This window comes from Natrix helvetica (genome assembly GCF_964273705.1).
Source record: "Natrix helvetica genome assembly, chromosome: Z".
NCBI lineage: Eukaryota > Metazoa > Chordata > Lepidosauria > Squamata > Natricidae > Natrix > Natrix helvetica.
Window position 1 is genome coordinate 58029698 of NC_138554.1, and position 22858 is coordinate 58052555.

The 22858-nt window shown below is 36.2% G+C and overlaps 1 protein-coding gene across 1 annotated transcript; it reads left to right on the plus strand.

Moving 5' to 3' along the window:
- The first annotated feature begins 6205 nt into the window (after positions 1-6205).
- On the plus strand, positions 6206-20208 carry VPS25 (vacuolar protein sorting 25 homolog). Its single transcript, XM_081970083.1, has 6 exons — positions 6206-6350; positions 10615-10760; positions 11807-11860; positions 12110-12198; positions 13014-13089; positions 16924-20208. Exons 1-6 carry the CDS (start codon positions 6301-6303, stop codon positions 17034-17036), a joined length of 528 nt encoding a protein of 175 aa, XP_081826209.1. The 5' UTR covers positions 6206-6300; the 3' UTR covers positions 17037-20208.
- The last annotated feature ends 2650 nt before the right edge of the window (positions 20209-22858 follow it).

Consider the following 22858-nt stretch of genomic DNA (forward strand, 5'->3'; position numbering starts at 1 on the left):
ATTCATTAATTAATAATTCATTATGATAATAATAATGAAATAATAATCTCAATTAGTAAAAATAATTTGGATATAAACTCTAAATTGTGACCTGGGGAAAATATTTATTAACTTCACTAATATATTTTTGTTTAGATTTTACTATAAAGGTGTAATTTCTCTTGGGCACTTATAAACTTTACTAACAAATTTTTGTTTAGATTTTATTATAAAGATGTAATTTTTCTTGGGTCGGAGGGGAGGAGATATGATATAAATGACAAAAAAAATTCTTTTTTTCTTTAGATAACTATAATAACAATAAGGAATTGTTAATGGACAATGTTTAATGATTTTTATATGTCTTGGCATTGGTAAAAGCCATTAGATATAAGCCTTAAATAGTGAGTTGGGGAAAAAAAGGGAATATGCTATTAAAGGATAATTATTGGAGGTTTATAGGAATAGCTAATGAATGCCAGTAGGTGGTTGTGTCTTTAAATACAAATGATTCTAGATAAAAGCATGTTTAAATAATTATAGCTAAACGAGAATGATGGTATATTGATGGTAAAATACATAAAGATTTTCGATTTTAAAATGTAAATTAAAAATATGAAGGATGTATAGTAACGCACGAAATTTATTTGTAACCAATCGACATGCTTTCTACAAGAAGTAATGAAGAATGTTTTTGTGTGTTTTTGTTTAATTAAAACAATAAAAAATTCTAAACAAAAGAAAAAGAAAGGAAGACTTTAATTGCTTGCACTTACTATATTAAGGATGAACCCAGCACACCCAGCAATAGAGACAGCTACTTACAGAGGAAGGATGACTGGCCATGCTGGTCTTCTACATCACTAAACCACACTTGCTCCAATGAATGGCCTGCACAAAGGAGAGACACAGAAAGGAAGACTTTAATAGCATGCACTTACACCTTACATAAGAATAACACAATGAAAGAGATACACTCAAGTACTTACTCGTGTTATTGGTTTTCTGGTTGTTGATATTTCCATATTGTTCTTAGGCTTCCAGATTCCTCAATTGCAGCTTTCTTGGTCTTTACACATGGATTATCAGCCGTGTGGTAGTGCGCTCTGAGCCACTTTTTCACTGCAGGAATTGGGTCCCATATCTCAACAGGCATGCCAAGAACACTTATCACCATTAGATTACTTACGTTTGGAACAATTAGGCGGGTTCTTTGCTCTGAACATATGAGGTTCATTTTTGAGAACCCCCTTTCCACTTCTGCTGAACTAACAGCAATTGTCCTGACAATATCTCTAGCTTTTCTGATACAGTCAGGAATTTTGTACTTGTTTGGATTTTTGAGCGCATTTTCCAAAAAATCTCTGTAGTCGTTCAAATTAATTTCATAATTAAAAATTTCAGCTACATCTTCAATGGTCCAGTAATCTGGCTCCAAATATTTGATAAAGTATAACTTGTTTGCGGCAGGCAATTGGCTACCTGTTTTTAGATGGTTGCAATCCATCAGCCTTTTCTTTAAATTGATGATGATGCTTGACATAATCTTGTCACGAGGAAGGGCAACAAATCATTGATTTGGAGCTAAATTGATGTTTATGAAGGCTTGTGTTTGTAGCATTGCTTCAAGGTTTCTTTTATAAGTGCACTTTCTCTGTCTAAGCACTTCAAAAGCTTTCATTGTTCGCAATACTAACTTTTTGGTCTTGATGATATCTGTCTCTCTCCCCTGCAGGACATTTGACAGAAGAGAAATCTCATTTAGGATATCGATCATAAGAACCAAATCCTTCAAAAAAATTAGGTTTTCCAAACGGGAAGCCACGCCTGGGAATCTTTCATTCCCCAAAAAACTGATGTAGTGCTGGATAAGCATGCCACACAGCCATGGTTGCCCTTAAACTACAGGCTGCCCATCTTGGTCCCAAAACTCTGCCAATCTTCACAATTGCAATGCCCAATTGTTCAGAGATTTGGAAAAGGTCATTCTGGCTCTTGCAGGATTTGTGGAAGGTGGTGTGTATTTTATCAAGGAAGATCTTGTTAAGAATTGTTAATATTTTCAGGATCCAAATTGTCCTCTTAGCAACCATATTTAAACTGGCTTCACTTAAGATACTAGGTCAAAATGTGATTGGCTAGTTTATGGCTCCATGTGTTGTGCCCACCCAGGAAACTGGGCTACTTCAGTAAATGAGTTCACTTCCCATGAGGCAGGGTGTTGTACCCACAAAGCTCTTAGCAAGATAGGCACCAGTAGGAAAAGCTGGTAAGAAAAGCAAACAGTGACAATATTGCTGATTCTCTGCTTGTTAGCAGCAACATTTCCGTTCTACTTTCTAGAATATGTAGTTTTATAAACACATCGTGATATCATCTTTTTATTCCTTTTATATTTACAGGAGTTCAGGAGAGGAAGTAGAAGAGGAAGACTTTTCACTATTTATTATTAAATATATTAAATATGTTATTTAACTTGTACCTTTTTAATTGTTATCCTTATCCTGAGGCTGAAAAACATTTCAGAATAGCTATTCTCCCATATGGAGCAACTGCAACTGGGTTGGGCTAAGGGTCTTATTTCTCATGGCCCTAGTGGCTAAATGATAAAATCTATAGGTTTCTTGGTGCCAGAATGATGTTTAACAAATGTGTGGCCTCAGCACCCTCTCTGTGGGCACACCAGCTGTTGTCCCAGCTCCACCGTGCATGCACAGTACCTCCAGCCAGCCAGTCATCAGGTCTCTGCCGTGCATGTGCAGGGGAGGCACTCTGGGGTGGGGGGGACATGCATATATGAGGGAGCAGGGCATGCGCAGGGGATGCACGCGCTTTTGGCACTTGGTCAGAAATGGTTAGCCATTACTGGTGTAAATAGTTCACATGACATTTGTGTAGGGGCACGATTACCCTCGTATGTACTGTATGTATTCATTTATTTATTTACTGCATCTCTACAATAATATTTTCAGGTTCCCAAATACAGAATACAGTATCAGGTCTTTTTATATTTGTAACTAAAATTATGACTATAAGCTGTAACATAAAAAAATAGCAGGAAGTAAAATAAGATACACTGTGACTGAGATTTCACATTTGCAATTATAAATAAAAATAACAAAAAAAAAGACTGGATAATAAAACAATATTCATTTGATAGCAAAATAACAAAATTAGCTGTATAAGACTGCTCTTTTTCAGTGAAAATATTCTATTTTCCTCACGTCATGTGTCAGGATCATCTGAAACTTTTAATAAAACTTTTGTAGTAAGATCATCTTCCCCCATACACATCTCATCTTCATTCCCCTCCCCAATCACAGAAAATTATCTGAAGTCGGGAAAAAAAAAAACACAGACGCCACTGATCATCGACTATTGCAGTTATTTGCTGCTTTATTATTTCCAGTGCTTCTTTGATCTTCCTTGTTTTTAAGTGATGTTTCTTGATTAAGTACTCTTTGGTCTTCTTGTTCCTCAGCTTCTTTTCTTTCATCTGTTCTAGCTTGCTTGCATCTGATCTCAACTAGCTAGTCTTATTTTCCAATGTAATCTTCCATTTTTGGGGTGCACTGTTGTTGTTTTTCTTCTTTGTTGATTTTGCATCCCAGGTATTCAGTTATAACTGCAGCTGTGTATCAGAGAGGGGGCCTGGTTTCTAAATGAAAATAATTCTATATCTCTGCTGCATTCTTCTATTGCCAAACTCCCTCCCTCCACCCCACCCCACCCCCGTTTGCCTCTACATTTTGAGTTACTTTTGGCAAGGCTCTGATTTCTTTGCCCTGGATAAACATTTGCAGTTCTTTCAGTTTTGCTTCCAATTTTGCTTCTATGAATGTTCTGTCCTCACTACACGATACTTTGTGCGTACCTTGGCCTGCAGATAAACTCACCTATCCTCCAATAAAACAAACCATGTGCATAGATCTGGATGCTTTAAAGCAGCAGTTGCCAACCAGTGTTCTGCGGCCCACTGGTGATCCGTGAGAAAATGTTGGTGGTTCACAGAAAAATCTGGACATTATTTGCATTTTTTATGTTTTATTACAGTGTTTCCCCATACTTATTTTCTTTTAGGCTTGAAAATAAGCACTAAGACTTATTTTCGAGGAGGGCTGATGTTTTTTGAGGTGTAGGAGGTGAGCACAGTCACCTCATGGCTGCTTGACTCCTTAACCATGGTGTGCGGATGTTTCTGGTGCACTCTTGCTAGCCCCAGCCCAGCTCAGGGTGCCAAGCAACCTTGCAACCAAGCTAATCTTGTGGCTCTGGAGCAGGTGGCGACCACAGTTTGTGCTTCGCCAGGCCTCGAACTCCGGTGTTGCTCAGGCTGCTGCTACAATCAGGCAGAAAACCATGCAGCAGGTTGGAATCGACTCACCCCCCGCTCTACTTGACTGCTAGTGCTTGAGAAAAAGATGGTTGTGGGAAGCATGTGCTTACAGTAGAAGTAAAGTACAGCCTGTCCTGTAAAATGTGGGTTGAGTGAAGAGGCAGGAAGCTCTGTTGAACAACAGCTCTTTATTTGGCAGACCTGTACAAGAAAGTGCAATTGCTGTCCGGCAGCTCCCTCTTTTAAAGGGAGCTGTCTGACAGCTCAGCCATTATCTCTTGAATTTCCCAATCAATTTAAACCACCCATCTTTTCTATCTGATAGGTGGACCAGAGGGAAACCTTCTCCCAGGGTTTCCTCCCTATTATCATATTCAACACTCCTCTTGGAAGCGTAGGGCATGGCTGACTCTGCTGGAACCGGAGTCTTCTCTGTTGATTTTGCATCCCAGGCAGTGGTGGGATTCATCTGGTTTGCACTGGTTTAACCGAATTGATTGTTAAATTTTTTGCACAGTTTGGCGAACCAGTTGAGCCCACGACTGGCTAGCCATTTCACACCCCTTGCTTGCTGGATCTGAATGTCACAAAGCAAAGCCCACATTTTGTAATTAACCCCCACACTTTGGCTGGCAGAGTGCTGCAGGAGGCTGAGTGCCACCCAGCCACGCCCACCCAGCTGGTCATTAGGGCAGAAAACCAATTGTTAAATTATTTGAATCCCACCACTGGATATTAATGTAGGGAAATAAAAGCTATCCAATTTCTAGAGTTACACGAAATGATAGTAGGTAAAAACGACAGTATGCTTATCGTGCTTATCATGAAAATATGTCCTAAATTCTAAATTTTCTGTTTTTCTATTTGATATGTATACTCTTGTAGCAGAGGCTAATATCTAGCAGAACAGCCAGTTAGAGAAAGCCAAATAAACAAATATAATTTACAATCCACTCTGTAAATCCAATACATCACTCTGTGGCAACCCTAGTCACTATGTATCAGAAATACTAAAATAACATACTTGAAATCTCTACATTCTATTTTGCCTGAGTATTGTACAGTACAACAAAGTGGACTTTGGCCATACCAGTAATAAAGACATCTTCGAGTAATAGGCTATACATTAATTTTAAAATGTATTATTTTTATATTTCTGGAAAGTTTGCTTATATACTGTATATATGATCTATTCCTTTCAGCATCCAGTCGCGATTTACCTGTAGGTCATGTGTAGTTTAAGCATTTAAATGTACCCCAGATATTTCTATTGCTCTTCCCAGCTTCTATTATTTCTTATTGATGTGTAGACAGTGTTTTTCTTTTCTTTTTTTAATTTTAGACTCCCGGGAAGTGGAGTCTAAAAGAGAGAGGACCAGACTGTACTTGAGGATTCTGATTGCAATAGACAGGATTAATACAGAACGCGTTCACAGACATCTCACGACAGCTTCGCCATTGGAAAAGAAGGTTCCGCATGCAAACCAACAAACAAAACAGTCTGGGACTAACGTTGCTATAGAGGTTTTTTGCAAATAAGTTTTAATGAAATCTTAATACACACTCTGCATTCAAGTCGGAGTTTGTTTGTTCGTTTGTATGTTTGTTTGTTTGAATGCAGGCAGGGCACCTCTCGCCAAATTTCAGAACAGAAAGAACACAGTATATCGAAAAAAATCATACTGCTTAGAAAACGTTCCAGCGCTCCCAGCCATTTAAATTCAACGGCCGCTTGACTGCAAGCTGACAGGCCGTGTGCGACTTGCAACTTCTCTTACAAAACAAATCGCAAACAAAAATTTCAGCCTTACACAACCCCAACCGGAAGATTCTACATTTATAGATCTATTGCCTTGTCCTGGGGTTGCAGTTTCTTGGAGCCCTTTAAAGGGGCCGCCTCCAAGCAGGAAGGGAAGCGGAATTATTTGTAGGACGGACCAGAAGTTAGTCCTCCAAGGCGGAGGTTCCGTTCGGCCTCAGCGGCGATGATGAGTTTCGAGTGGCCCTGGCAGTACAGTTTCCCGCCATTCTTTACGTGAGTCCCGGGTCTTCCCCATCCTACATGTCCCTGAGATTAGGGGGCTCGTTTTTTTCCTCTAGGCACGGTGTGGGGTGCACGCGTTAGAGGTGCCCGCTTTCCGTAGAAAGCCCCCCCTCTTTTGCCTGTTTCGAGCGGAGCGAGACGATCCACGACTGTTGCTTCTGGTCTTCTCTCGGGAAAAAGATACCAGGTTTTGCTCCGGATGGTGGTGGTGTGTGTGTGTGATCCCCGCGCCCCTCTAAAAAAAACTACTAGGAGCGTTTGAATTACAAGATTTCTGGAAGAAACTTTGTATCCCTGCATTAATTGTAATAATAATTCAGCTCACCGAGGGAACTTCCCCCACTCCCAGGGCTGATCTATAACTCAAAGTAGCATAACCAGCATGACTAGTGATGAGAGCTATAGAGAGTTGTTCAACAGCTGCAAAGTATCAGGTTTCCCATCCATGTATTTATAAATGCATAAAGACAAATACTAATTTGATTAACACGATCCACTTTTCTGTAATCTAGTTTGAAATAAAATTAGGATTATTGCATTCAAAATGGAATATATGATCTGATTTGTCTATAGTTGTTAATAGTGTCTTCAGGGTAGTGCATTTCATACAAAACCCTACCCCGCCCCCACAAAAACACTCCTTTTCCCAAGGATCTGAACTTGAAATAGTCAAGAAGAAAAACAGTGGAATGAAAAGACTAAGCATTATATAGGATATATTGGGGAAATGCAACTGTGGGTACTTAAAACATGGCTAGTGTTGGGAGTAGAAATAGATTATATCAAAGATTTTGAAGGAAACATTTAAAGAAATAGAAAGGTGTTACTAAGATTTTAAAGAGGATTTTAGGCATAGGAAATTACAAAAAATGGATGGAACTATGATAGAAGATAAGAGATTTGGAAGAGTATAGTTTGTGTAGCAAAAAAACCTGCATAAAATAAGATAGGAGGAATGCTATGGAATTTTGAATATGAAAGCAAATAATGGATTTGAATAAGAAGTCCGTTTGGGATTTTGAGGGACTGCCTCTTATCTCAATTGATGAAAGTTTGATAGCAAAACTTTTAATACAGCAGTGAAGATCGAGGTGCGCTCAGAGAGGAGAGTTTCAGAATCAGTGTGGGAGATGGAGGTGAAAACAGCAAGAAGCAAAGTTTTAGTGACAGGAAGGAGTATATATTTTCTAAGAAATACCAGTAAAACAGATTTGTCTCCTGCTAGTACTTTCTTACTGTCTTGTCTATTCCACATGGTAGATAGAATTTGAATGAAACAATGATGCAGAAATACTACCTGGAAAGAGGGCAATAAACTAAGGAGGATATTAAATAATTGTTATAGGCTATAGATTATAGGATAGTGTGATGCTGTAATTATCTGCCAAGTAGTAGAAGGGAAGAACATGAAATTGTGAGAAAGAATCAGCTACTTGGGAACATCATGGCATTACAAAGATTAAGCTACCTGAGCACTGATTAAATTAACTAGACATTTCATTGACCAGAGATAGACTGTCATAAAAGAAGAAAAATCAGAAAAAGGGAGTGATGAAGTAACAAAAAAAAAAAAAGATTTGGAAAGAAAGTTGGGGTCTTGGAGCTAAAAACAAAACTGAAAAATAAAGGAAAGGGAACTAGAGACAACAGGAAATCCAGAGAACAAGAATATTCTCAGAGCAGAAGAGATAAGAAAAACGGATGAAAATTATAAGTTTTTGGATTCAGCACCTGCCTCAAATATATGCTAAATTGGAGAAGCCTTTTGCCACCATTCTTTGGTAGCCATAAACAATCAATTAGGGAAACAGTAAAAAGCTGCCAAAAGGAAGTACATAAAATACTATTTGATCACCAAGTCCCTTATCTGAACTGATAACACCAATGGTTGCTGACACTATTTTACTTTTTTATTTTATTTGAAGGACATTTTCTAGGTGGCTTTGGTGTGCTATTTCCAGTCAGACTGTTGGATCCATGATAATATTTGGGTGATAACGGCTGCAAAAATGTCAGTATTTTAAGCAGATTAAACTGGCTAAACCACATTACCAAATTGGGATTTATACGCATCGGCAGTATCAATAACATGAGTGAAGGATTGGATAGAGCTAAAGAATAAAAGAATTTTGACTCTGGAAGGCCATGATTTGCAAGCAGGCTGGCACACATTCCTATGGGATGATAAAAATAAAACGCACAAATACTTTCAAAAACATTTAATTAGAAGAGCGTTATTGCAAAAATGGCTCAAAATTTTTAAAAAAACCCACTATGTGAAAATTCCGAATTGGCTATCACCGACAGAAAGGATGACTCATCCAAATTTTATAGATTGGAATTAAAATGCTAAGATATAGAGACTTAATTGATAGACAGGGAAACTTAAAAACAATTGAAGAATTGGCAGAACAGAACAAGAAAGTTGACTGGTTAACTTACTTTCAAATCAAAACTAAATACAATAAAGATACCAAATTATATGACATTGAAACAGAACCACACGAATTGGATAAAATCATTCAAAGCCCAGATAGAAAAATAATAGGGAGAATATATAAATTTCTCCTGAAGTATAAAATGGAAGAGGAAATTGTGAAAGAACAAATGATAAAATGGGCACAGAACTTTGGGTATAATATTGAATTAGACAAAGTGGAAAAATTTGGGGGAATAAACTTAAAAATGACACTCTCGGTTGCATACAAGGAAAACCAGTATAAAATGTTTTATAGATGGCACCTGGCACCAACAAGGTTAGCTAAAATATCATCAAATACCTCCCCAAAATGTTGGAAATGTGAATCGATACACGGAACGTATTACCATTTATGGTGGACCTGTGAGGAGGCTAAAAAGTTTTGGAAAAAGATCAAAAATTGGCTGGAGGCAATAACGGGAGTTAAAATAGAATGGAAACCGGAAATCTTCTTATTAGGAATAATGTCTGCGAAATACAAAAAAGAAATCCAGTATTTAATACTACATATAATAACGGCGGCAAGGATTGCCTATGCCCAGAAATGGAAAAACAAACTAACTCCAAGTGAAGATGAAATAATAAGAAAGGTTATGGACTGTGCTGAAATGGACAAACTAACTAAAGAAATTCAGGGAAAAGAAGAATCAGAATTCTACCAGATATGGGATAAATGGTATAGGTGGATGGAGGAAAGAAACAAGAATCAATGAAGGAATGTAACAAAACTTAAAAATAATAGTTATGGGTAAAATAAGAAAGTTAAGAATGGTGAAACCCAAATAAAACATAATTGAATGGGAAAAAAATAATAAAAATAAAAATAAAAAATTAGTTAATTCTAGGTGATAAATAAGTAGAACGTTGTAGCTGCTTATAGAATGTTTTCATTTTTAAAATGTTTATTCGTTAACAGATAACCCATCATGACAATAATAATGAAATAATAACTCTAACTGGTAAAAACAATTTGGATATAAACTATAATATGGGACCTGGGGAAAAGATTTACTAATTGTATTAATATTTTTGTTGTTGTTTAGATTTTGTTATAAAGATGTAATCTCTCCGGGGTACTTATAAATTCTAGCAATAAATTTTTGTCTAGATTTATTATAATATAAATATAAATGATTCTAGACAAAAGCACGTTTAAACAAATATAGTTAAATGAGAATGATGGTATATTGATGGTATAAAGATTTTTGATTTAAAATGTACAATTCAATATGAATGAAATATAAAGAATGATTGTAGTAGCGCACGAAATTTAATTGTAACCAATCGACATGCTTTCTAGAAGATGTAATGAAGAATGTTTTTGTGTGTGTTTTTTGTTTAATTAAAACAATAATAAAAATAAATAAAAATAAAAATAAACTGGCTAAACCAGGCATATAAAACTGAATTGGTTAAATTATTTGGCTCTGGACAAATTATTTGGCTCTGGACAATCCCACTAAAATTGCAAAGCAAATTGATAAATTATTTTATGGAAGTTTGGAAAAATCATAAAGAATGTATAGTTTTGCTGGCAATTATGGAAATGTCAACTTTGGGGGTATTTAAAATAACAGGACTAATTTGGATGATTTCTTGTTGGATGATTTCTTGTATTGTATTCAGATCTTTAGTCAATTTTAGCTGTCTTCACTGAAGTGTGAAGACTTGGGGTATGATTCTGGAAGTTCTACTCCTTGATTCTGCTTTGGCAGTTAAAATTATTGAGCTTCTGAGATTCTTTTATAGTACATCTGTTTCCTTTTTATGTTTTAGGTTGCAGCCCAATGTGGATACAAGACAAAAGCAGTTGACAGCATGGTGTTCCTTAGTGCTCTCATATTGCCGCCTCAACAAGCTCTATACTATGACTGTTCCAGAGGCTCAAGAGAGTCCACTGTTCAACAATTGGAAACTGCAGCGTATCCTTCCTCTACTATCATGAGTCTGTCTGACCAGCCTTGGTGATGTGACAAGGAATTCCTCCAACTCCTGGTGATAAAAGAGTTGACTTTTTTGTCAGTGAAAAATTCAAGTTTGAAGCAATATGAGATTGTAGCATTAACCGAGTATGCTATTGGTATGGTCCTAGATGTAGGATTACATGATTTGTGAACAGTACATAGAATAGATTTGCCTTCTAAAATAATTCTGTTTTTAGGTAAACCACTTTACCTTAAGTTAGGATAATACAAGTTTTTTTAGTTCTGCTGAGGAAAATAAGTTCTTGATTTCTAAAGATGTTTTGATTTTAAGCTGTATTTAAAAATGCCATTTTCTGCTTGAAATCACATAGAATGCCTTGATATTGATTTCCCGGAAGCTGTGTTAAAAACAAAATGCTCAGGTGATGCTTATTGTTGGCAAAATATTGGTGGCTTGGAAAAGAAAACATTACACAGAATATCTCCAATTGATGAAGAGTTTTGTAAACCATTTTTTCTATAATTTAGTTTTGGTTTAACTGACATTGTAAAACGTATCACAGCTTTACAATATTCACTAGAAAATAATTTTCCACTACAATTCTTTTAGATTTGGTTTGTAAGATACTGATTACCAAGTATTCTGATGTTCCTGTAATTTAAAAAAAACTTTTTTTCTCAATAGAAATTTTCCATAGAATTTTAGATAGTAATTTTATTCCAATCAAAATCTTATGTCATGAAGTTTAATTACAACTGCTGCCAGATTCTTACTGTGCTTATACAGTCAAAATTCTGGGCTGCATAAATACTATTTTCATTCCTTCTCATTCTATGGCCAAATACTACTCATGGTTATTAGCTGCATGGTACAATTGATGGGAGGATTAAAGTGTGTGCTTCATCAGAAGCAAGATGATTTGATTGTTTGAGGTTACATAATGCTGCATTAACATTTGCAATCCCAAATCTTGAATTCCTTTTGAGTTAAGTAGTTTATCACATTTTATCCTGTGCCTAGTGTTTTCTTAACTATGGAACAGGAAAACTCTCACTGGAATCCATCCTTGTTGTGTTAGAGGAGCTCAGGAAAAAAGGTAAGTTTGAGGGAAACATGCCTCTCTAATCGTAAATATAATTAACTGGAGGTATACTTATCTCCTTCATTTCATTAAGTTTAACATCAAAGTAGGTGTGACAAGACTGCAGCCTTAAGGGACTAGATAAGATTTATCTAGAAATAAGTCAGGCTGTGGGATAGCTAGGGCTGAATCCATTATTTCTGTAAAAATAAGTAATGTTTTTAACAGACATTAATAATAGAGATATTTTATGTTTCAATCCAGGGAACCTTGAATGGCTTGACAAGAACAAGTCTAGCTTTCTTATCCTGTGGCGATGTCCAGAGGAATGGGGCAAGTTAATTTACCAATGGGTAAGAGCACTATTTTGGGGGGTAACAATTCAAAATTAATTAAACTTGGGTATAAAATAGTTTTGTAAAGATACTTTGAAACAGTTCCTTTTTCTCTGCCCAGAATCTGAATTTCAGCAGGAGCCCACAGTTCTTTTCTATCTTCACCATCACAACACAAACACAAAGTCTTCTGCCTTTTGTCATATTTTTAAATGAAAATTTAGGTACCAGAGTGTGGAATTCCTGGAACAATTTTGTGCAGCTGTAATTATAACAACCAAATTTTATATTATTTTTCATGAATAGCTTTGAAAATCTTGAATATTATCTCATTTTTAATGTTTAAACCTAGTTGTCAAGTTGTTAATCATTTCACAGGAAACTTGTCTCTATTTCATAATGCTAAAGTTTATCTTTTAAAACAGTACATGGATAGAATACAAAAGGTAGATCAATAACTTTTGTCCTCCCAAGTCTGTCTAGATGAGGTTGATGTCTGAAATTCTTCTCCCAAAGCCATGTCTTCAGAAGTTAGACTGATGACTGATGACAAAAAGGCTTTTTATTGGTATTCCCAACTCTACAATGGTTTTCTCAGGAGGCTTCCTTGCACTTGACCATTGCTTTAATTGTTTTTCAGCTTTTTGGGGTACATTTTATTAGCAAGATATAATAATCTATTTCTTACAAATGTTTGTTATATATTTTCATGTTTTATTTATATTTAATTGTTGTGAATATCCTTAGCAGGAAAAAAAAGTTTGGAATATAAAACTCAATGATATCAAAAATCAAGTGTTGCATTTCTCCACCTGTCCCCTCCCCATTTCCAGGTTTTGAAGAATGGATCGACAAACTCGGTTTTCACACTCTATGAGTTATCCAATGGCGAGGATACAGAGGAAGAAGGTAACTTTCATTTGATACATTTCCCATTATAGTGATATATGACAGTGTCAAAAGAGAGATGCATTTTTTGTGTTTCTTTGTCTCATTTTTAATTCAGAGAACATTTCTTGCTGTTCACATTCTTCCCCTGCTGAATTTTTAAAAGTTATTTCAAGTTTCTTATATTAAACAGAAAAGAGATAAACAGTTTTCACAACAGCAGAGTATATACTTCATATTTTCTAAATGTAATTGGATTTTAATTCTTACAAACTGGATTCATGCCCTGAATATTTCTCTGATTAATTTGTTTCCATTTATCAATGAAATGTCAGGGCATAGAGGTCATTATTTTGACTGTTCCAGATCAACGAACATGCCTTTAATTTGGTTCCATTTGTGCTATGCTAAGCAATGAAAAAAGAAAGACAATGTGAGAACTATCTGAAATTTCTAAGCTTGTTTTGCAACAATCTATATATGTAATCCTAAAAAGTAGGATTACTTATGAAGCTGTGTAAAGGCTTTCCTGGCAACATGGCCTTAGAGCAGAAAATGAGAGTCCAGGAGGGCTCACCTCTTGTCTCAATTGACTTATATGGCTATCTATATCAAGTACAACACTCTGGGTAGCTCACAACTTATATTTGTATTAAATAAATAGAAAATATAGGCATATATAAAATAAAATAAAGAATAAAACTCATAGCAGCTGGAGAATCATTTAAAAAGCCCTCAACATAACCAGGAGATGGGTTCCGTCACACACAAGTCTCAGGCTTGAGCACAGAATCAGATCTTCAAAGTCTTATAATAGGATAGCAGGATTAGGGTCAGCCTAATCTCCAAGGTGGGTGATATTCTAATCTCCAGGTGGGTGATATTCCAGTGGACAAGGGTCACAACAGAAAAGGCTCTCCTCTTGGCTCAACCAGCCAACATTCTTCGCCAATGGTACAGCATACTACTGCGAGATAGATAGGATAGATAGAAACTACTGGATAGAGATAGTTCTGTAAATAGGCCAGCCCTAAGCTATGCAGGGCTTTAAAGTAAGAACCAACACCTTGAATTGCACACAGTGTAGCCAGTGCAACTTGCGGAACAGTGTCAGATGTGCTCAAAAAATCAGTATCAATTTCCTATGCCCAGTGTGCAAAAGTTCTAGCAGTAACTGTCACTTCTTGTTTGAGCAGGACCTGTGAGTTCAGGATAAAGCTGTGCCATCCCATCCAGAACTAAAAATGGAGGGGCTTGGGACTAGAAAGTCCAAAACCCCAAATCCATTAGTCTTGCTTGAGCTGAGCTTTTCCATCCAGCCCCCGTGGCCTCTAGACATTTAGACAAGAACTTCCATACCTTCACTGAGATGACCTGGAGTAGAAATAAGCACTGATATCTCAGCTAAAACTGTTTGCTTCATTCTGTGGCTTCATGCAAATGTTAAACAGGAGGAGTGAGTGCCAAACCCTGTAGCGCCTCACAGGGGGCTAGATTTTCTTTTTTCTTCAAGTTTTTTTTTATTTTCTATTTTTAAAAATATATATCAAATCAATGTGTGAACAGTGTGGCACCTGGGTGTCATACATTCTAATATAAATCAAACTAATAAAATTAATCATAATTATTACATTGAGTCAACTTACGTATTTCTAATAATACACATATTAGGCTATGGTCCATCATTATTCAATTATTCCATGTTATATCTTGTTTTTACTTTTCTTATTATAAAGTATACACTGATATTCCCTTCTCTTATTTCTATCTATTCTATTCTAGTTTTTAATCATGTCACACTTTATAAAAAAAATTCTGTCTATCCTATCTAACTTCTAATCATGTCACTACCTAGAAAATAAAGAGACAGATAGAGAAAAGGAAAAGGAAATCAACACAATAACAAAAAGAAGCACTTCTCCCACCTCTACCCACTCTGCCCAGTTTCTAAGGTTTCTATGCAGACCCATCTCCCTTTCAAACATATCTTCCAACTCTCTTAATATATTCCCCCCCTCCCAGTTTATTTCAGTAATCACTGTTATTTTCATTGTTATCTCCTCTTTGTCTTCTTCTTCCTTCGTTTCTTCTGTTGACTCCTCCCTTTCCTGGGCAGGTTGAGCTTTACTCATCATTCTTCATTTGGTATTTTCCGTTTTGTCCATAATCATCTTAAATCTTTTGTCCATGATGTCTTTTGTATTTTGAAAAAGTAACTCCATCTCCTTCGGAATTCTACTCATTTCTTTCTTATAAAGTATCTTATTTTATTTTAAAAGATTCAATTTTTGTCCAACAATCCAGAAACTATTAGTTCAATCCTTAAATTACCCTTCAGGGAGTCTACTAGTCCCAATTCTTTATATCCCGTATATAAACACTCAGTTCCATTTAAATAGTCCCGGAGGTTGTCAAAAGCCTCTTTGCATCCCTTTTTCAAGTTCAGTCTTCTAGCATAACATTCAAGTGTCCCTTTAGTTTAATAATTTCCTTGTTTTTATATTTGGGTCTCCAATAATCATGGGGTATCTAAAAATAGTCCAATAGATATTTTTAGTCTTTCATATCGGTATAGTTTCCCCTTTCGACAGCATATGGCACTCTCCACTTAAATTTCAGTATTGCTATTCAAACATTGTTTTGGTAAACAATTGTAAAACAATTATAAAAGCAGAATAAGTTTCATGGGTAAGTAATTCCAGCATTTTAAAAATGCCTTCCCAATACCATTTCCCCCCAATTTCCTATATATTTCAATATTTGTTATTTTTCATTTCCGGTTTGGTATTTACTCAAAGTGCTAGACGCCGCTTTAAAATATAGATCTGAGCCGATAGTTCTAAATTGTTCCTTGGAGTTAAATTTAAAGCAAAAGGAAAATCCTCTCCCCCGGTTCCAGAACAGTCCACCTACTTTGTTTCAACACCAGTCTTAGTTGTTCTTTGGTTGTCCCAGCTTTGCGGGAGCCATCTTTAGGCTGTCGTCTCTTCTTGCCATGGTTGAGAGGGAAAAAGACCCCTAGTCAGGCAGGGGGTCTGCAATTCCCCTTGACCTCACAGGATGCCCCTCTTTGCTTCACCAAAGCCTAATGCCACCTACCCCCAATTCCAAGGGCTGATCTAGAAGAATACATGATCAATGATATGGAATTCACTAAGAACAATGTGGATGAATGAATACATGATGGAATCTCCTATGTCTGTTTTTTTTTTTTTTAGAATACAAGTATGTTTTCATACTTTTTTTTTACTGTACATCATCCAGAATAATGTCTTATGAGATGGGTGGCCATATATATTCAAACAAATAAATGGAAATAGTACCCCTGTGCTGTTTCTGCCACAGGTCACCCAAAGCTATTCTTTTTCTGTACTTTGTGTAAAACATTCTTATGCCAAAGTAATAAGATAGCCTCAGACTGTGGTTGGAAAGTAAATTTTCAAGTGGTAAATATCTCATAATATGTGGTTGGAAAGTACATTCTTTGGCCTAAATATTAAATAACTGAATTGGCTATGCTGTCCTAAGTTCGGGTGATGAGCCTTAGGCAATAATATCTCAGCATGACTGAAGAAAACTTTTGTAAACTTTGTCTGGCATTGCTTATAGAATATCTAGCCTTTCTTGATAATGATAGATATTTAAAAAATTATTGCATTCCTTGCAAATGCAGGGAACATGATGCTCTGTATATATCATGCAAATTCAGAGCTCTAGCAAGATACCTTTTCCACATTCTCTGTATTGCTAGGTAAGTTGCCACCAATTCTGTCCCCAACCAAATTTTTGTATTATCTTGTATATAAATCATGGGTGACTTTCTCTCAACCAAGGATATTTTTTATTCTCTTCTAGAATTCCATGGTTTGGAAGAATTAGTACTTCTCCGAGCTCTGCAGGCTTTACAACAGGACCATAAGGCTGAAATATTCACTCTGAATGATGGGCGGGGCGTCAAATTCTTCTAATGCAGATTCTGCTTTGGCTGCCTAGTATGACTGTACAAAGGTGTTCTGGGTTAGAAGAGTTTCTCTCTGCTCTGGTTTCCTTGCATTGAAGGCTGAAACAGCAAATTGTATCTTGATGGCTCAGCGTTTGACTCCATTTTCTTCTCTCTGCAGCTTCTGCCTTTTTATTGTGCTATGATGATTTGAATAGATTTATGGAGGAATCAGAATGTTCTTTGTGCTCATATGACACAAAATAACTATTGGCTCTTGAGTTTGGCCTTCCAAATTGAAGCAGACAATAAGCCCTGCTGCTTGCAGCAATGATTTGGGGATAATTTGGGGGATCAAAAATGCAGTACTCTCTCCAGTTGGGCAGAAAGACACGTAGACTGTGCTATCCACAGCAGAATGGGGCGTTAAAGACTTTGGACAAATTAAAATATACTGTGTTTACAGAAAAGTCCTCTGTGTTGGCTTATCTCTGTGTGTGCTTTTCTCACACCAAGGGGGCCTTCAGTTCTTCTCTCCCTCCCCTATGTTATTGTTAGTTTCATGTCAGGGCTAAGTGGAGGTTGGCTGCCTCCTGGTGGATTTTAGCAATGTTGCTTTCCCAGAAACAAAAAGTTGTGAACTATATTTCTTCATTTTTGATATTTTTGAAGAAGAGAGGGCAATATTATCCAGAAGTAACTCTGTATTTAGTCTGATTTCATCTTTCAACACTCAGCATTTTGTCTAGAAGATGGGCATTTCCCCTAGATTTTTTTTAGCACCAATGTCCTGCAAGTTCATTATGAAATGAAATCTTTCATTTGAATCACATTTATAAAATTAAAAAAGCCAAGAAAACTATTGAAAAAGCTATCTCTTCTGCTAAGTCAAATGGGGGGAAATTATGTTCTTCAGAAATTTTTGTGCAGCTCTTAGGATCACTTACTTTGTAGTGGCTGCAACTTTTAGCAATGTATTTGATGTGTTGCTTAGATCAGGGTATGATGCAAAGGATCGATAGGATTGCAAAATTAACTTATTTTCATGAGCTTGTTTTAGATATGGCTCAAAACTGAATCAGTTGTATTTTCCCTGGGCTGCCTATTGATAACAGCATTAAGTAGCTATTATGAAAATAATTAACTGATAGACTATAGTGAAGGTAGTATTTGATAAACCTTTGGATTTGTCAAAAGATTATTATTTGAATTTCATGGACCTTTCCTTGGCTTAAAAGGTTTTCCAGTTGACAGATAGGACGTCTCACCAAATGATGAAGAATATTGATAATTAGTTAGAGAATTAATTAATCAAGCATGACTTTCCAGTAAGTAAATCAGAGCTCATGCCGATGGAAAGAGATGAATTCACAAAGCAAAGTCTTGGTCATTACCTTTAAACTCTACACGGCATGGGTCCAGGATATCTGAGGAGTCGTCGTCTTTCCCTGATGAGACAAGCCTGTTCCACTTGTGGCAGCAGAGGAGGCCTGCTACAGATCACATCTGCTGACATTGAAGCAGGTAGGATCAAGGAGAAGAGCTTTTCCTGCTGTGGTCCCATCCCTGTGGAACATCCTTCCATCAGAGAGGAGAACTGCCCTCTTTCTTGGCCTTCCAGAAGGATATGAAAACCTGGCTTTTGCCAGCTGGCCTGGGTGGGGAGGGGGGGAGGCACTCACTGTTGGAGGTGGCTGAGGAGTAAGAAGATCTCATTCTTGTCCCATTTGGCTCTTATAGATACAGTTCTTAATATTTTTATGTTGATTCATTTTAACCTTTTAATTATTTTTCACCTGTTGGATAATTCGTAAGCTGTCCAGAGTCACCATGTAGGGGGAGATGAATGGCATAGAAATTTGATGAATAAATAAATAATAAATGATAATTTACAGTGTATATTGTCACATAGATTGTGTTCAAATTACAAGTAGCAGGTGATAGAAAACTGCTCCAAGGCAAAAGGTTTCTTCCGTAGGCAACGGCCTTTTGAACCTTGGCCCTTAGCTGCCATGTTGTCCTTAGATAACATCAATGAATGTTGAGAAAGAGAATTATAAATATAGGTCTCTTATCTACCTTAGACCCTTGCCTCCTATTCACATCATAAAGGATTCATCTTTCTGGCAAATATTTAATTAGGTCTGTAACTATGGAGCTGTAGTCTGTCTCTACAAAAGCTTTGAAAGAGGGCAAAAAGAGAAAAAAAGAGTTGCCAAAACATTGCTACTTAGAGAAGAGTAATTGGCTTTCATAGCTCAAAAGAGCTATCCTGCCTATTGGGTATATTGTTGTCCCAGCTCTGCCACATTACTTTAGACCTCTCCCTTTAAACATACATTTCAGCCAATACTGTATGGTAGAGTTCCGACTCATCACATACAGATATTTTCTCTTATTTGTTGAAAACATAAATGAGAATAGGCTTTTAGGTTAAATTACCAGAGCTTTCCTAAATCTTTGTATGGTTATTGAAAATAAAAAGAGGTATGCAACAACAGGCTGTTCTCTGGACCCATTGAATGTTGAGAACATACCCATAGATTATTAGAACTAGAATAATAACTTCTTACTTACAAAACAAGTTTCTATGGTATTTTTTTACTTTAAACTAGAAGATGTTTTCATGAAAAACTATAGTACTATCCTATGACAATAGTAATTTAAATACTGACATCCTTAGATCTTTAAAAAAAAGCTTTCCTAATTTCTGCCATTTTTATGTTTTTGAAAGAAGTTTTTTAAAAAAGGAAATTAATCTTGCATCATTTATTTATAATTACCTTGTGAATTGCAACAACACACAACCGAAAGGAGCAGGAGAAACTACAAAAATACCTCAGGGAATATATAAGATGATGATAGTGGTTCTAATAAAATTAACAAATGAAGTGTTATGGTATTATATTAATCCTTTGGATGATTACTTTGGCCTGTAGGAGGACTGTGACTTTCTGTAAAAATGTCTTAAAATCAGTTGTGCATTCTTTCAAGAAATGTTTTTGCATGAAACACACAGACAAATCCTCATGCCATTCTTTCTAGCATTGTGATGTTTTAATCTTTTGAATGAATTTATGCATCTGACCCATTTATCCATTCGCTTATTTACTGAACACACAAAGTATAATTTAACCAGGACAGGCATACTTGGGTTGCAAAATTGTATTATTGTACCATTAAATGGAAATAAAAACTCAGTAGTTTTTAGATCTCTGCTTCCATCTAGTGGCTGACTGGATTTTGCAGTTCAGATATGGTAGTCCTACGTTTAATATTTATTACTGTCATATTACAGCATTATTTACTGAACATGCTTGAAAGGACTAGTAAACAGATGACTGTTTATCGACTTCCTTTCTTTTAGTCAATATTCCATTAATTTTACTGCTGGGTGAATCTATTCCTTCTCCCTGCTCTCAAAAACAATGTGAAAAACCGTTGTGGACTGATATGAAGACCATAAAAACTGACATAAGGGGAGATAATCTGTCTTCCACTCTTGAATTTCAAAGAAGAATTTCATAGGAGGAGAAAATGGAGCCAGCGAAACTGCTATCACAGCATTACAAATTAGTGGATGCTCTTTTACCTCTTTCATTTTGGAAGGAGGACTAGAAGTATTTAACCATGGCTTTTAAGTCATGCTCAATGTTAGCTATAGAACAGTTTTTTGTTAAGAAATTTAATTCCAGAGTTCTGTTTGGACATTATAAGTAGTCATAGTTTAGCCATTATAATTGGGACTAGAAACGTAATCATTAAGCAAAGCAGTCACTAAGTGAAACAAATTGTGCTTTTGATCTTAAGCTTTCCTTTACAGACCAGTGAAGATTGTAAATGTGAGGGTTGCTCAAAAGGTTACTTTTTCATATTAATGCAACTGAATGTAGTTAAACAAGAACTATTAAATTGTGATGTGACTTAGTGCATAGGTTCTCAAATTATATGTTGGAATCTTCTGGGAGAATCATGTTCAACTCAGAAAAAAGTTCCAACTTTTTAAAAATGTTGGCTCGGATGTGGTTATGAAGTCCAGAAGTTCAAAGTATTACTAACTACAATGAAATAATTAGTAATCATGGGATGTTGCCCAAATTAATTTTTTATCATAAGGAACCATAGTATTGCAAAATTGGAGAATACTGAGACTGTGTTTTATAGACAAGGTCATTAATAGCTTTTACTACTATTAACCTCAGTTATAATTTACCAAATTATCTGGCAATTTTAGTAAATTCCTGTGAAATCGTCAGCACTCCACTGGCATGTAGATTTCAAATATTATAAAGCCAGATAAAATAGATTTATTTAAACTTAAGCAATCTGAATGCTTTCATCTGGCATCAAATAGATATGATGATTTTTCAGGTTTGAAGAAGACATGCTGTTATATAATTCATTTTGGACATGGAGGAACCTCTAGTTCTAGTTTGGAAGTACAGAATAGTTTGAGGGGGGCACTAGAAGTCCATTGTTGCAGTAAGAGGATGTTTTTCTGTGATGCTATTCATGTTTTGTATCAATTGTACCTGTCTTCAAAGTCAGTGGAGGCCTCGGAGGGTATCAATACAGGTTCTGTCAGCAGTTGCAGTTTCTAGTTCTCTTAGCTAAATGTTACAGTAAAATACAATTTATTTCATAACATGTTTTTAGCACTGGCATGGTCTGTCTAAGCGCTCTTTCCAGACTTCAATACACTATATCGCAACTGGCAAGATATACAATGGTCATCCATTCTAATGTTTCCCAACCACCTCATCTGGGCTTTGATAATTGGGGACACAATGTTGATGGACCAGGTACAATCCAAGACCTTCAGATTGGATACATGCCAACAAATGCCAAGGATGGAGCAGAAAGCACATTACTCTCTGTTTCAGAGAAAAAATTCTACAGTTGTTTGATGTGCCTTGTTTAGAGTTCAAGATTCATATCCATATAGGAGAGAAGGGATAATCACAGTTCTGTAGATTTCTTTGTCCAAAGACCCATCACTCAAGATGATGCTTCCCAAATATTTGAAACTCTTTATATTTGTCAGCTGAATGTCTCCAACAGTGATTTTTGGCCCTATAGGTTTGGAATTTGGAACGGACCAATAAAGTCTGGTTCAAACTGATAGGCCAAAAAGCATAGCAACATCTGAAAAAATATTCAATATGACAGGGATCGCTGTCTTTGCATCTGAAGTGCAAAGTCATCAGCAAAGAGGATTTCCTGAATAACTATACCAGAGACTTTGTTCAAGGATCAAAGATCAGTCCAGTTGGGACCTAAAGTAGCTACTGTATCTCCTTCAGATCCTGGATAGCACATGATAACATCCAAGCAAAGAACACATTGAAGAGGACGGGCTAGTGCACAACCCTGTTTTATTCCATGAAATAGCAAATGCAACATTGTAAAAAAAAAAAAAAAACCTGTCAATTCTGTCATGAATCAATTTCATGAATTTCTTCACTCATCCATAACAGCTCAGAATGACCCAGAGAGCCTCTCTGTTTGCAGGGGCAAATGCCTTTAAAAGGTAAATGAAAACAAAGTAAAGAGATTTGTTCTACTTAATACACTTCTCCTGAATTTACCTTATGGGAAATAACATTGTGAATATCCATTCTGGCCAAAAGCCACCTACACCTCTGGGAGGTTCCGTTCTGAAAAAGTGAGTCTGTATATGCCTATGATGGACTTCAGTGAGATACGTCTGTTGTTTCTGTAGTCTGATTTGCTTCCTATTTTTGATAGCCATAGTGAGGGGCTTAGAATGCTATCCTACCCTCTTGCTTATTTAAATTCATCTATGCTTTCTTGATTTCAGTAGAGGAAGGCATGTCTAGAGCATCCAAA